The 14,730-nt window shown below is 37.8% G+C and overlaps 1 protein-coding gene and 1 pseudogene across 3 annotated transcripts in view; both read right to left on the bottom strand.

The window, feature by feature from the left end:
* The window catches only part of LOC101332720 (recombining binding protein suppressor of hairless), a 230,968-nt gene that overhangs the window by 30,277 nt on the left and 185,961 nt on the right, over window positions 1–14,730 (bottom strand). For all 3 annotated transcript variants that reach the window (XM_073805134.1, XM_033856905.2, XM_033856906.2), the window contains one exon: window positions 14,200–14,238. In XM_073805134.1, the coding sequence (XP_073661235.1) occupies window positions 14,200–14,238 (39 nt within the window). The remainder of the gene's footprint in view (window positions 1–14,199; window positions 14,239–14,730) is intronic.
* Window positions 4,152–8,015, bottom strand: LOC109548785 (large ribosomal subunit protein uL6 pseudogene; annotated as a pseudogene).

Genomic DNA, 14,730 nt, shown 5'->3' with positions numbered 1-14,730 from the left:
GCAAGTGTTAATAGGTTCTACTGGACAAATGTCAACTCTGAAGTGCCCCAGAACTCCAAGCTGGAAGTATTTAATAGGTTGTTGGAAACAACCATCTGTAGTTCCAGAGAGGGATCTGGGCTGGAAAAGTAGGGTTCATTGGTATACACAGTTCATAAATAAAGCCATGGTAGTCAATGAAGTCTCCCAGAAAGAAAACACAGTGATAGGAGAGTCAAGAAGAAAATGTATAAAAGGAAATGAAGAACTGGTAGGGGTAGAACTGAAACTGTCTATTAGATGCTACGGAAGGAGACAACCTCAAAAGAGGGGAACAATCAAAAGGTAAGATGCTGGAGAGGTGAAGGTCACTTTAATTTTAGCAAGAAGTCTAACAGCCACCAGCTAAAGCCTCACAAGTTATTTGTAAAATGAGAGGCCACTGTCATGCCTAACAAGTAAGAAAAGAGCCATAGGTACTATCTGGAAATACCCTCTAGGGAATGGAGAAAGAAGCTGACTATGTACAATGATTGAAAATCGGTATTGAAGGACTGGCTAATGTTGAAATCCATAAATGATAGTGTCAAGTCCCACTAACATTCCAAGAGAATAGAGACAGCACATCCTCAAACCTGCTGGGTACTGGACAAGAGGTGCAGCGTGGAGAGGATAACGATTAATAAGGGATTTGAGGTGTTAATAAGTCACGTGACTGACCATAGCATTCAAGGTAGATAAGAAAACAAAAGCTAAGCCAGGAGAAGGTCAATATCTTGACAAAACTGGCACAGAAGCCCAGTCACTGGCATAAAAAGTGAAAAGTTGCTATATACTTGAAAAAAAAAAATTTTAAGAAACCATTTTAAATATATTTCCCCACGCTGAATTCTATTTGCATTTACAGTCTCTATTTTATCATTTAGCAATTACTTGATATGTTGGTCATATTTCATGTCTTTTTTCCTTGTCTTCCCAAAGAGTAGGCAAAGCCTTTAAGACACACTATTAGGTACATTTTAGAAATGGAGGAGGGGTTAAGTAACTTTCCCAAGATGATACTGAAGTCCCAGGATTCAAATTTAGGCAGTCTGGCTTTGGAGGACAAAATTAATACTATCAGATACTTTTGCACTGGTATTATGAGCACAGCTTTGGTATGAAACAAACAGGGAGAGGTCTGACTCTTGACGCCTGTCAATTACTAAGCCTGAGTTTTCTCACCTGTTTTTTTTTTTTTTTAAAAGACAGTAATAGCTCATATTGTGAAAAATATTTTAAATTAAGTACCCCCACAAACTGACAAATATCCAGTGTCAGTAAACTCTACCTATTATTTTCTGAGAACAATGGCAGGAGGGAGGGGAAGATGGAGGTCGGAAGACTTACACTGAAGTTTAAGGGCAAACTTGAAAATGACCTGGAGGTAAATCATCAGGTGTCTCACCTGACTTGCAAGGCACAAGTTTTTGCAAGCATAATAGGTAAGCTGCACTTTTATACATCTTCCCATTAAAGATTTATTGAGAACCTATTACATCCCAGGCACTGGTTATCGTGCTAGCTGAACTGTTCACAATAATGATTACGACAAAAGATTACAGATCTCAAGGTACTTATGATGAATGCAAGATGACAGCTCTAGTTTTCCTTGTCTTTTCCCTTCATATTTATAATACAAATTCTTGAAAAAAGCAATTAGAACCTTAAGTAACCATTAATAATAGTTGTCCTGTAGTAGTAATTTGCCAAATAGCTTCTTTCAACAAGAAAAAATTTTCCTTTGTTAATAGAATATCAAACGTTAAAATTATGTTATCTGGCAGTTAAAGGTTGACAGTTTTGTTGTGCACCTTAAGGAGCCGTTAAAAAAGATATAGGCAATATACTCAAAAGAAACACAATTAAAAAGTAAAGACCATGGAATGATAGCCCATGTGCTCTTCATTTAGTCTAGGGTTTGGTTAATTGAATAGGGTTTCAATTTCAGCAGTGTTGACATCCTGGGCTAAACAATTCTTTGTCGTGAAGGAGCTGTGCTGTGCATTGGAAGGCGTTTAGCAACATCTCTAACTTCTACCCATTAGAAACCAATAGCACCTTTCCTACAGTTGTGACAACCAAAAATGTCTCCAGATATTGCCAAACGTCAGAGGGGTAAAGGGGGAGGTCACCTGGGTTGAAAACCAGTGGATTAAAGAAAACCAAAAATGTTCCAACAATAAGTTGAGAAAATCACTCAGTCTTTTTAAGAAAGAACGAGGGAAATTTTGTCATTTGAAAACATAATATAGGTGCTGTAAAAACGTTACCAGTAGAATTACTACTTTGTATTACTGAATTGTTAAAAAACAGTGACAACAAAGCTAAAACTCATAATTTGTTGTAACAGTTACTATCTAACAAGTTTTGAAGCTTATGTATTCTTTGTTATTTCATTTAATAATTCCTTATAAAATATTCATTCTGAATGAAAGCCAATTAACAATTATTTGAAGAACACCATGGAGCAACTATTTTTGAAAGAGTTTACTCACTTAAAACACATTAGCTTAAACGTTTAGAAAATCAGAAAATTTTACCAGTATTTTTACTCACATGAAAGCATGGCAAATGCCATTCTAGTTTGACATGTTTAAACTATCACCATCTTCGTCAAACTTCTGGCTCTTTTTTCCTTTATAAACGTCTTTTTTTTTTTTTTAATATCGCAAACAAAATTCACAAAAAAGAACATCCTTAACAGTGTTAACCCCTATTCTTCTGAAAATAGAACCCTTACTTCCTCACCACATTCATGTACGCCGCCATGATTAGGCCAAGGGGCACATAAGTGATTTAAACCAGATGTACATGTGCGTGCACACGTTGGGGGCTGGGGGGAAAGCATTTGAGCTGGGAGCTAAAGTCCCAACTACTCAAGGAATGAAGTGGCCCACAAACTTGGAAAGTCCAGACAGCCATCCTTACAGATAGGATCAGTCCCTGTATTACTCAAATTGGAATTTTGTCACTTGTAAAATCCAAATAATAAAGGTTCCAATGTGAACTGTCTTCTGGTAAAGAAACCTAGTTTTGTTGTATCAAGTGTGCCCAAAGTAATTCCATACACACACCTCTGTACCTGCAAACATTTTAGAGAGCTGCAGCGTATACTTTGAGTAGTATTCAGTATACTGAATACTACTACAGGCCACAGGTCAGCAAACCACACTAGCAGCCTGTTTTTGTACTCTCTAGGAGCTAAGAATGCCTTTTACATTTTTAAAGGGTTGTAAAAAAGAACAGAAGTCTATGCAACAGAGATAGTATGCAGACCTCAAAGCCTAAAATATGTACTACTTGGCTCTTTACAGAAAACATTTGCTGACCCCTTCATAAGCAATAAAAAATAAAATGATTTTAAAAGAAAAGTTGCAAAACTGGAATTTCCCTGGTGGTGCAGTGGTGAAGAATCCGCCTGCCAATGCATGGGACACAGGTTTGATCCCTGGTCCAGGAAGATCCCACATGCTGCAGGGCAATTAAGCCCGTGTGCCACAGCTACTGAGCCTGCGAGCCACAACTCCTGAAGCCCATGCACCTAGAGCCCATGCTCCACAACAAAGAGAAGCCACCGCAATGAGAAGCCCACGCACCGCAACAAAGAGTAACCCCCGCTCGCCGCAACTACAGAAAGCCCACACACAGCAACAAAGACCCCAAACAGCCAAACATAAATAAATTTATTTTAAAAAATTTTAACTGTGTCAGAAAAACTGTGCTTTTAGAACACTATCTAAAAGATCATCCTCTAAATAACAACACACTTTTTCACTGTTGTTTAAGTTGGAAGATGGGGGTTAGGATAGAATAGGGTAGGTTTAAGAGATTTTTTTTAAGGGAAAGAAACCCTCTCTGAATTGAAGTGTCCAACCTCCATACACCCCAACGAAAAGCGATATAAAATTCCTTATTTATTCATTCATTCATTCATTTATGGCTGTGTTGGGTCTTTGTTGCTGTGCACGGGCTTTGTCTAGTTGTGGACAGTGGGGGCCACTCTCCACTGTGGTGTGCGGGCCTCTCATCGTGGTGGCCTCTCCCGTCGCAGAGCACGGGCTCTAGGCGCCCAGGCTTCAGGAGTTGTGGCTCGCAGGCTCTGGGGCACAGGCTCAGCAGTTGTGGCGCACGGGCTTAGCTGTTTCGCAACATGTGGGATCTTCTCGGACCAGGGCTCGAACCCGTGTCCCCTGCCCTGGCAGGCGGATTCTTAACCACTGCGCCACCAGGGAAGCCCTAAATTATTTTTGATCAAATACAAGACCCTAAAATTTTCCTAAAACGGAAAACTCTTTAAAGGAGAAATGAGAAAATATGGTGAAAAAGAGCCGATGGGACCTAAACTTGCCATACTGTCAGAAGGGAAAATGTCCTGACTTTTGAAATTAAGGTTAAATTTTTATCACAGAATTGGGAATTGATTTTACATTCCAATTTTCTGTTTTATTCAAACTGTTTTACTAAATTGCTTTATACTAGCTTTGATAATAAAGAGTAAAAAATCTAAGTTTGCCCTCTTTAAGAGATTTAAACAGAAATAAAGCTTACCTAAATTCTCCCCTAGAAGACACACTAATTTCTTTTAAGGTATTTTTAAAGGGTAAAATGCTACTAACATTTTTTACAGCTTTACTGAGGTTTAATTGAAATACAGAAAAATGCATTTATTTTCAAGTGTACAATTTGCTAGGTTTTGGCATACGTATACACCATCAGCACAATCCAGAAAGACAGTCATCATTCCCAGTTTCTGTCTCTCCCCAACCCCAAGAAACCACTGATCTACTGTTATTATAGATTAGTTTGCATTTTCTACAATTTTATATAAAATTGTACTTTCTCCTGACTTCTTTAGAAAATTGGACATAATTATCCTAAGATTCCTCTATGTTGTTGCATGTATCAATAGTTCATTCCTTTTCATTGCTAAATAGAAAGCCATTGGAGAATATACCACGATTTGTTGGTCCATTCACGTGTTGGTGGGTATTTGAGTTATACCTATATGGCTATTATAACTAACACTTCCACAAACATTTGTATTCAGGTCTTTGTATTAATACGTTTCCATTCTTCGTAACTGAATATGTAAGAATGAAATGGCTAGGCCATATGGTAGGGGAGTTTTAACTTCTTAAGTACCATTTTATTGCACTTCACAGATATTGTCTCTTTTTTTTTTAACAAATTGGAGGTCTGTGGCAACCCTGCATCAAGCAAGTCTTTCAGCACCATTTTCCCAACAGCATTATTTTTTAATTAAGGTAAGTACTTTTTTCCCCCAGACATAATGCTATTGCATTAGACATAATGCTATTACATTATAGCGTAAACATAACTTTTACATGCAACAGAAAACAAAAAAATTTGTGACTTTTTTCCCCCAAATCAAAAGAGCTTTTATTGCATCTTTAAAATACCACAAATGAGTCCGAAGAATCATCTGGCATCTTGCTGTTTCTGTAGCCAGACCACTCAAATATTATTCATCAGCCTGCTGAACTGTTTCTTTTTTCAGAAACATAGATACCACCCAAAAATTTTCTGATATCCTTGTTTTTAACTGTTGGGGCTTGCTGAATCAAAGCAGCTAAATTTGACACAAGTTCAATGTCGTTTCCTTCAAGAATCAACTCATCTTTCTGGACCTGATACTGAACAAGCAACGCCTGGCCTCATCCAAACCCTGAGGATGTATTTTTCACCCCCAAAATTTTGGATTTCAACAAGAGAACCATTCTCCTGAATATCAACATTGATGGGGAACTGAGCATATACAGACCTCATAACATAAGTCCAGTGTAACACCCTTGATCATGTTTTGTATACAACTACAGACAGTGCAAACAGTCGCCAGTTCCCTTCTATTTCCCCACCATTTGTGAAGCCAGAGTGTCTTCTTTTTCTTTCCAAGGAGACTGAGTTCTACATTGATGTGACTGAAGTCCCTCCACAGGGTGCCTCTAGAAAATTTGTGTGTCTTGCCTGTTTTCGTCTAAAAGCTGTATAATTTGACATTTTACATTTAGGTCTATTTTGATCTAATTTTTGTATATGGTTCCAGGTATGAATCATAGTTATTTTATGTTATGTAAGTGGTGGGTGCATATGGTTATCCAACTGTTCCAGAATCCTTTGTTAAAAACCCTTTAGCTGACTAAACTGCCTTTGTACCTTGACTGAAAAACTTATCTCAAGAACAATTTCTGGCCACTATTCTGTCGCAATGATCTACTTGCTATCTTTAAACCAATACCATCCTTGATTACTGTAGCTATCTAACAAGCTTTGAAATCAGGTAGTGTTAAGTTCTTACTGCCCTTTTTCAAGGTTGTTCTGGCTAGTCTAAGACATTTGCATTTGCATCATAAATTTCAAAATCAGCTTGTCAACTGCTATAAAAAAGCCCATTGGGATTTTGATTGGGATTATGTTGAATCCATAGATGAATTTGGGAAGAACTGACACTATTGAGTCTTCTGCTCAAAGAACATTTATTTAGGACTTTTCAGCAATGTTTTGTAGTTTTCAGTACATAGTTTTTGCACATCATGTGTCAGATATTTTCCCCTAAGAATCACATATTTTTTGATGCTACTGTTTTTTAAATTTCAATTTCCCACTGTTCATTACTAGTATAAAAAACGCAATTCATTTTTGTATGCTTTATACGTTGACTGTGTAGCCTACCACCTTGTTAAACTCACCTATTAGTTCTAATAACTTTTTTTTTTTTTGGAAGATTCCATAGAGATAATACTGATGTCTACAAATAAAGTCAGTTTTACTTCTTTCCAATTTAGATGCCTTTCTTTTTCTGGCCTTACCCGTACTAATTAGAACCTCAAGTACAATGTTAAATGGAAGTGGTTAAAAGTGGACACCCCTGCACTGTTCCTGATCTTGAGGGAAAACATTCAGTCTTTCACAAGTATGGTGTTAAATGTAGTTTGTTTATAGGTAACCTTTATAATAATGAGGAAATTCTCTTCTATTCCTAGATTGATGAAAATTATGATGAAGAATGAAATGTCAAAAGCTTTTTCTAAATCCCTGAGATGACCAAATGATTTTCCTTTTTTGTTAATGTATTAAAATGACATTGATTGATTTCCATTTCTGAGATAAATCTCATTAGATCACGATGTATCATCCTTTTAATATATTGTTGGGGGACTTCCCTGGTGGTGCAGTGGTTAAGAATCCACCTGCCAATGCAGGGGACACAGGTTCGAGCCCTGGTCCAGGAAGATCCCACATGCCATGGAGCAATTAAGCCCATGCGCCACAACTACTGAACCTGTGCCCTAGAGACCGTGAGCCACAACTACTGAAGCCCACACGCCTAGAGACCCTGCTCCACAACAAGAGAAGCCACCGCAATGAGAAGTCCATGCACCACAACGAAGAGTAGCCCCCGCTCGCCGAAATTAGGGAAATCCTGTGCACAGCAATGAAGACCCAATGCAGCCAAAAATAAAAATAAAATTTAAAAAAGAAATAAACAGATCAAAAAAAAATACTGTTGGATTCATTTTGAAAAACTGTGAAAACATTTTATATCTGTGCTCATAAGGAATATAAGTCCACAATTTTATTTTATTTTAATGTCTTTGTCTGCTTTTAGTAACAGGGCATCACTGTCCTAACCGAATGAACTGGGAAATGTCCTGCTTTCCAGTTTTCTGGAAGAGTATGTATAGAACTGGCATGATGTATTTCTTAAATGTCTGGTAGAATTCAATAGCAAAATCATCTAAGCCTGGAACTTTCTATGTGGAAGGTTTAGAATTACAAGTTCAATTTCTTTAGATATAGGGTTATTCAGGTTATCTATCTGTTTCTTCCTGAGTAAGCTTTGGTAGCTTGCCTGTTTCAAGGAATTTGTGTATCTCTTCAAAAGTTGTTGAATTTATCGGCAGAAAGTTATTTCTAATATTTGCTTGTTATCCTTTAAATATCTGTAGAATCTATAGTGATATTACCTTTCTCATTCTTGATGCTAGTAATTTATACAGAAACAGATTTCTATTTGATATGATTATCCTTCTGTATGAAGGATTTCTTTAACATTTTTTGTAGCTCAGGCCTGTTTATGATTAATTCCTTTTCAGTTTCTTATGTCTAAAAATGTCTTTATTTTGCCTTTGCTAGGTATAGAATTCTAGGTTGCCATATTTTTCCCCCTTGAGTACTTTCAAGCTCTTGTTCCACTGTCTTCTCCCTAACAAGGTTTCAGATGAGAAACCTCTGTCATCCTTATCTATATCTTTTTTTCCTCTGTATATAATTTATCTTTTTCTCTCTGTTGCGTTTAACATTTTCTCTTTATCACTGACTTCAAGCAATTTGATGATGATGTGGTTTAAAAAAAATGATAGTTTTTGCACTTGGGACTCACTGAGTTTCTTGGAACTGTGGTTTTATAGTTTTCACCAAATTTAGAAAATTTTCAGCCATTATGTCTTCATATATTCTTTTAGTCATACCTTCCCCTTAAATGACTCCAATTACATGTATATTGGTGTATTTGAAAATAAACCACAGCCCATTAATGATCTTTTTTTTTCCAGATATTTTCTCTGTGTGCTTCATTTTGGATAGTTTCTATTGGTATGCCTTCAAGTTTGCTAATCTCTTCTTCAACAGTGTATATCTGTGATTAATCCCACCAAGTGTATTTTTTCATTTAAATACTTTAGTTTTCATCTCTAGAATTTGCTTTTGATCTTCCCTTTTTTATCTTCCAGGTCCTCTATTTAAGTTGTTCAACGTCTCCTCTAGCTCAGGGATCTACAATTACAGCCTGCATGTCGAACACAATCCACCGCCTATTTTAGAAATAAAGTTATACTCCAGTATACAGAAATGTCCATTGGTTTACACATTGTCTGAGGCTGCTTTTGTGCTACAACAGAGTTAAGTAGTTACAACAGAGGCTGTTTGGGTCACAAAAATACCTACCATTTTACCCTTTAACAAAAATTTTATACACTCCTGGTCTTAGCTTCTTTTTTTTTTTAAACATCTTTATTGGAATATAATTGTTTCACAATGGTGTGTTAGTTTCTGCTTTATAACAAAGTGAATCAGCTATACATATACATATATCCCCATATCCCCTCCCTCTTGCGTCTCCCTCCCACCCTCCCTACCCCACCCCTCTAGGTGGACACAAAGCACTGAGCTGATCTCCCTGTGCTATGCATCTGCTTCCCGCTATTTATTTTACATTTGGTAGTGTATATATGTCAATGTCACTCTCTCACTTCGTCCCAGCTTACCCTTCCCCCTCCCCATGTCCTCAAGTCCATTCTCTATGTCTGTGTCTTTATTCCTGTCCTGCCCCTAGGTTCTTCAGAACCACTTTTTTTTTTTTTCGATTCCATATATATGTGTTAGCATACTGTATTTGTTTTTCTCTCTCTGACTTACTTCACTCTACATGACAGTCTCTAGGTGATCTTAGCTTCTTAAACATAAAGAAGACAAATGTAATAACTGTTTTAATGTCTTTGTCTAATTTTATCATCCGTATCATTTCTGGGATGGTTTTGACTGATTTTTCTTATTATGAATTATATTTTCCCTACTTCTTTTTACAATTGGTTATTTTGATTAGATGTTAAGACACAATGAATTTCATCACCTTTTTGAGTGCTGCATATTTTTTATTCCTTTAAATATTCTTGAGCTTTGTTTTAGGACACAGTTACTTAGAAAAAGTTTTATCCTTTCAACCTTGCTTTTAAGTTTTGTTAGGTGAAACCAGAGCAGCATTTAGTCTAGGCCTAATTTTGTACCACTACTGAAACAAAACCCTTCTGAGTACTCTTGTTGATGCGCTGTGAATTATGAGATTTTTTTCCACTTTGGCTATTGGGAACAGGCACAATTCATAGTATTGAGGGAGCTCTAGGAATTCTTTCCTCTAATTGTTTAGGTTGTTTTTCCTCCCAACCTTCGGTAGTCTCCTCACACAGGTGGTAATCAATACTCAGCTTAAGACTAGAGAGGACCCTCTGTAGATCTCTGCAACTCTGCATAGCTCTTTCCTCTCCAGTTCTCTGCCCTAAGAGTTCTGGCCACCTTAGCCTCCTTATAGTCCCAGCTCTACCTCCACAACTCATGGTGCTTACTAGGCTCCACCTGGATTCCCCTTCCCTACATCATGTACTGGAAACTTTCTCCAGGCACTAAGCTGAGGCAATTGTAGGGCTCACCTCATTTGTCTCCTGTCTCTCAAGGATCACTGTCCTTTCTTGCCTGCCATTCAATATCTTGAAAACCACCGTTTCATATATTTTGTCCAGGTTTTTAGTTGTTTTAGGCCGAAGAGTAATTCTAGTCCCTGTTACTCCATCTTGGCTAGAAGCAGAAGTCCTAAAAGCTACTAAGATTTTCCAAACAGGGAAAACTGCTTAAAGGGTAAATGGAAAATCATGATAAAGTAGATGGGACCTAACTATATTATTGTTTATATTTAAGGAAAGGAAAGGAAATTTTACATATGCAGGTAACTATTCATCAAAATATATTTTATCAGGGACTTCCCTGGTGATCCAATGGTAAAGAATCCACCTTCCACAGAGTCTGTCATACAGAGTGAAGTAAGTCAGAAAGAGAAAAACAAATACCGTATGCTAACACATATATATGGAATCTAAGAAACAAAAAAAAACAAAGTTCATGAAGAACCTAGGGGCAAGACGGGAATAAAGACACAGACCTACTACAGAATGGACTTGAGGATATGGGGAGGGGGAAGGGTAAGCTGGGACAAAGTGAGAGAGTGGCATGGACATATATACACTACCAAACATAAAACAGATAGCTAGTGGGAAGCAGCCGCATAGCACATGGAGATCAGCATAGCACAGGGAGATCAGCTCGGTGCTTTGTGATCACCTAGAGGGGTGGGATAGGGAGGGTGGGAGGGAGGGAGACGCAAGAGGGAAGAGATATGGGAACATATGTGTATGTATAACTGATTCACTCTGTTATAAAGCAGAAATTAACACACCATTGTAAAGCAAAAAAAAAAAAAAAGAATCCACCTTCCAATGCAGGGGACATGGGTTCAATCCACATGCCGTGGGGCAACTAAGCCCACGTGCCACAACTACTGAGCTCACGCGCCTCAACCAGAGAGCCTGCGTGCCACAAACTACAGAGCCCACATGCTCTAGAACACGTGCACCACAACTACAGAGCCCATGCGCCCTGGAGCCTGTGTGCCACAACTAGAAAAGAGAAGACCTGCACGCCACAACTAGAGAGAAGCCCGTGTGCCACAACAGAAGATCCCGCATGCCTCAACGAAGATCCTGAGTGCCACAACTAAGACCCGACACAGGGCTTCCCTGGTGGCGCAGTGGTTGAGAGTCCGCCTTCCGATGCAGGGGACACGGGGTCGTGCCCCGGTCCAGGAAGATCCCACATGCCACGGAGCGGCTGGGTCCGTGAGCCATGGCCGCTGAGCCTGCGCGTCCGGAGTCTGTGCTCCGCAACGGGAGAGGCCACGACAGTGAGAGGCCCGCGTACCACAAAAAAAAAAAAAAAAAAAAGACCCGACACAGCCTAAATGAATGAATGAATGAATAAATATTTTATCGTTAGGAGTCACATGAACCTATTGCTGCTGGTAATGAAATTAAAATATTTATCTATTAAATTTTAAATTTCAAAATGCCTATATATGTGAATTAAGCAATTCCAGTTAGAATTTCAAGATATATAAAAATAATTGAAAATATATTAACATGGACCTGTGAGATAAGTTATATTTTCCCAGCCCACTTGATCTGAAATACACCTTAAATTTTTTTTTTTATTTTGAATTTCAGGCATTTCGTAACAGAAAAGTTATGAAAGCACAAACAATTCCTAGTCCCCATTTCCCCCAGACTCTCGAATGTTAATATTTTACCATATTTGTATATTATGGGTTTTTGTGGGGTTTTTTTGCGGTACGAGGGCCTCTCACTGTTGTGGCCTCTCCCTGTTGTGGCCTCTCCCGTTGCAGAGCACAGGCTCCGGACGCCCAGGCTCAGCGGCCATGGCTCACGGGCCCAGCCGCTCCGCGGCATGTGGGATCTTCCCGGACCGGGGCACGAACCCGTGTCCCCTGCATCGGCAGGCAGACTCTCAACCACTGTGCCACCAGGGAAGCCCTATATATTATGTTTTTAAAACCATTTAAGAGCACATTATAGACATAAAGTCCCTTTTTCCCAAGATACTTGTGTTTATTTCCTAAAAAGACAGTCTCTTATACAATCACAATGCAATTATCACTGGTAATAGATTTTATTCAGATGTCTCCAACTGTCCCTCTAATGTCCTTTATTGGGGGTGGGAGTATGGAGCAGTATTGAGAAACAGCTGTCCTCAGGCCAAATCAGAATAGCCTTCAGTTTGTTTGTTTTTTTAATTAATTTGAGCTGGAACACAGACACACCATTCATTTACATATTGTCTACAGCTGATTTGGGGATGCAAGAACAGAGCTGAAAAGTCAAAACAAACTCAGTGTGCCCCAAAAAGCCTAACACTTTTATTATCTGGCCTATTACAGAAAACGTTTGCCAACTCCAGCTTTAGAGCACAAGAAAAATTTGTTCCTGCTCCAGGTTCAGTTGAATTTGTCATGTTTAACTTAGTTGTCATGTCTTTTTGGTCTCCTTTACTCTGGTACTCCTCAGTCTTAGTTTTTCGTGATTTTGAAAATTTTGAAGAGTAGATGCTGTTTATTTTATAGAAATGTCCTTCCATCTGTGTCTGTCTGATGCTTCCTTATGCTTAGATTTAGCTTATGCATTTTTGGCAAGAACCACTACAAAAGTGATAGTATGTCCTCAGGATGCATATGATACTTAGTTGTCCATTATTAGTGATGTTAATTTAGAATGCTTAATTAAGGTGGCATCTGCCAGGTTTCTTCACTGTCATGTTACTGCTTTTCACTTTATAATTAACCATACTTTGTGAAGATATGCTTAGACACTATAAAAACACTTTGTTTCTCATCAGACTTTAAACCAGTAGTTTAAGAATTCACTGATGATGTTGGCCTGAAACGATTATCACTGTAACGGTTGCCAAAATGTGCTTTCCTAGGTCCATGATTCCTTCTACACTTATTAGGTGGAATTCTTCTGTAAAGAAAAGCTATCTCCTCTCCCCCATTTATCGAATTATTTATTTAACTCAGTGTAGACTTCTAAACTGTCCTTCTATTTTATGGGTTTTAATCTATTACTATCATTATTTATTTTATGACCAAAGTGTCCATGATTTGGCTAAAAGAAGCCTCTTCAAACTGGCTCCCTTTGTGTGTACTTCTGGCATGCCCCTGTCATTCTTTGAGTGAAACAGCTTTTTTAATAATAGTAATAATGTGGAAATAACCCAAATGGCTATCGGTGTGAATTAAATAAGGAGCAGTGGGAAGACAAGGAAAATCTATGGATACACTAAGGAGAACAAGGTAGAAGATCTACAGTTAACAGAACAATGGTAGAGTATGATGCCAGACTTTAAAAAGAAAAAAGACAGGTATATGTTTATACACACATACGATTTTCTTGAAAGATACTAACGACACAGGGTAGCATTAACTCTAGGACTGTAACTGTGGAACTGAATGTCTTATTTTTATTTTACAATCACTGATGGTTAGAAATTTTTAAAATCATTTTCAAGACTAACACTTTTAAATTTAACATGTGTAATTAAAATGCATACCGTAAAAAATTACATAATTAGAATATAATATTTATAGTCTCATTAAAAATGGATAATATCTTTGTTTTAAAATTCTCTTCTAAAAGCATTTAAGTATCTTTCAAGTTCCAGTTGTGATCAACAAATTGTGACTGGCTAATGAAGCTAGATATAGGAAACTATCTTTACATTGTAGCCCTTGTTATATTAACTATATAATACTCAATATTAATTCTTGAAAGGTTTCATTTTTCCCTTTGAACTGTATCTTCTTACCCTGTTTTTGAAGGGAGAAAAAGGGGAGATGTGGGGAAGGGAGGGTGGAAATACGCTCATGATCTAGATACCATTATGTGAATAACTTCTTGCAAAGAACACCTAATATAGCTTCCAAAATGACAGGATCTAACACTTTTATGAAATGTTTGGGTGAAAGACTAACATAATGCTTACCTAGTAAGTCGTTTAGGTGGAGGCCGCTCACCAAATTTTCTAGAGAAAAAATAAGAAAAAAAAATTAAATAGGCTGTATGACATGCTCCACAGTAAGCTTTTTAGGCACCATGAAATCTCCTTTATGACTTATACTTCAACCCTACTAAAGTCCAGTGTAAAAAGAAATCCTCTAGTAAACACCTATACCCAGTTATAACAAAATACATTCTTTAAAACCATTCCTAAACAAAACAACAAACTCTAACTAGGCCTGACACATCCACTCTAAGCATGTACCATGCTGATTAGATGAGGATGACAGGTACCTTCCAGAGACACCTTGCTAAAAGACATCTAACCAAAGACCCCCCTGCCCCAGTCTCACATAATCTGGAGCACTCAAAAAAATCCTCACAGCCCAAGAGGTGGTGTAGAGCTCACAAGTGTTTACCATGTGCCAGGCACTATGTTATACATTTTTTCCCTTTTTAATCTTTATAAAATAATTCTGGAAGATACATATTGGCCCATTTTAAAGATGTAGAAAGC

This window comes from Tursiops truncatus, chromosome 5 (assembly GCF_011762595.2).
Source record: "Tursiops truncatus isolate mTurTru1 chromosome 5, mTurTru1.mat.Y, whole genome shotgun sequence".
Taxonomy (NCBI): domain Eukaryota; kingdom Metazoa; phylum Chordata; class Mammalia; order Artiodactyla; family Delphinidae; genus Tursiops; species Tursiops truncatus.
This window is presented reverse-complemented; position numbering and strand designations above follow the sequence as displayed.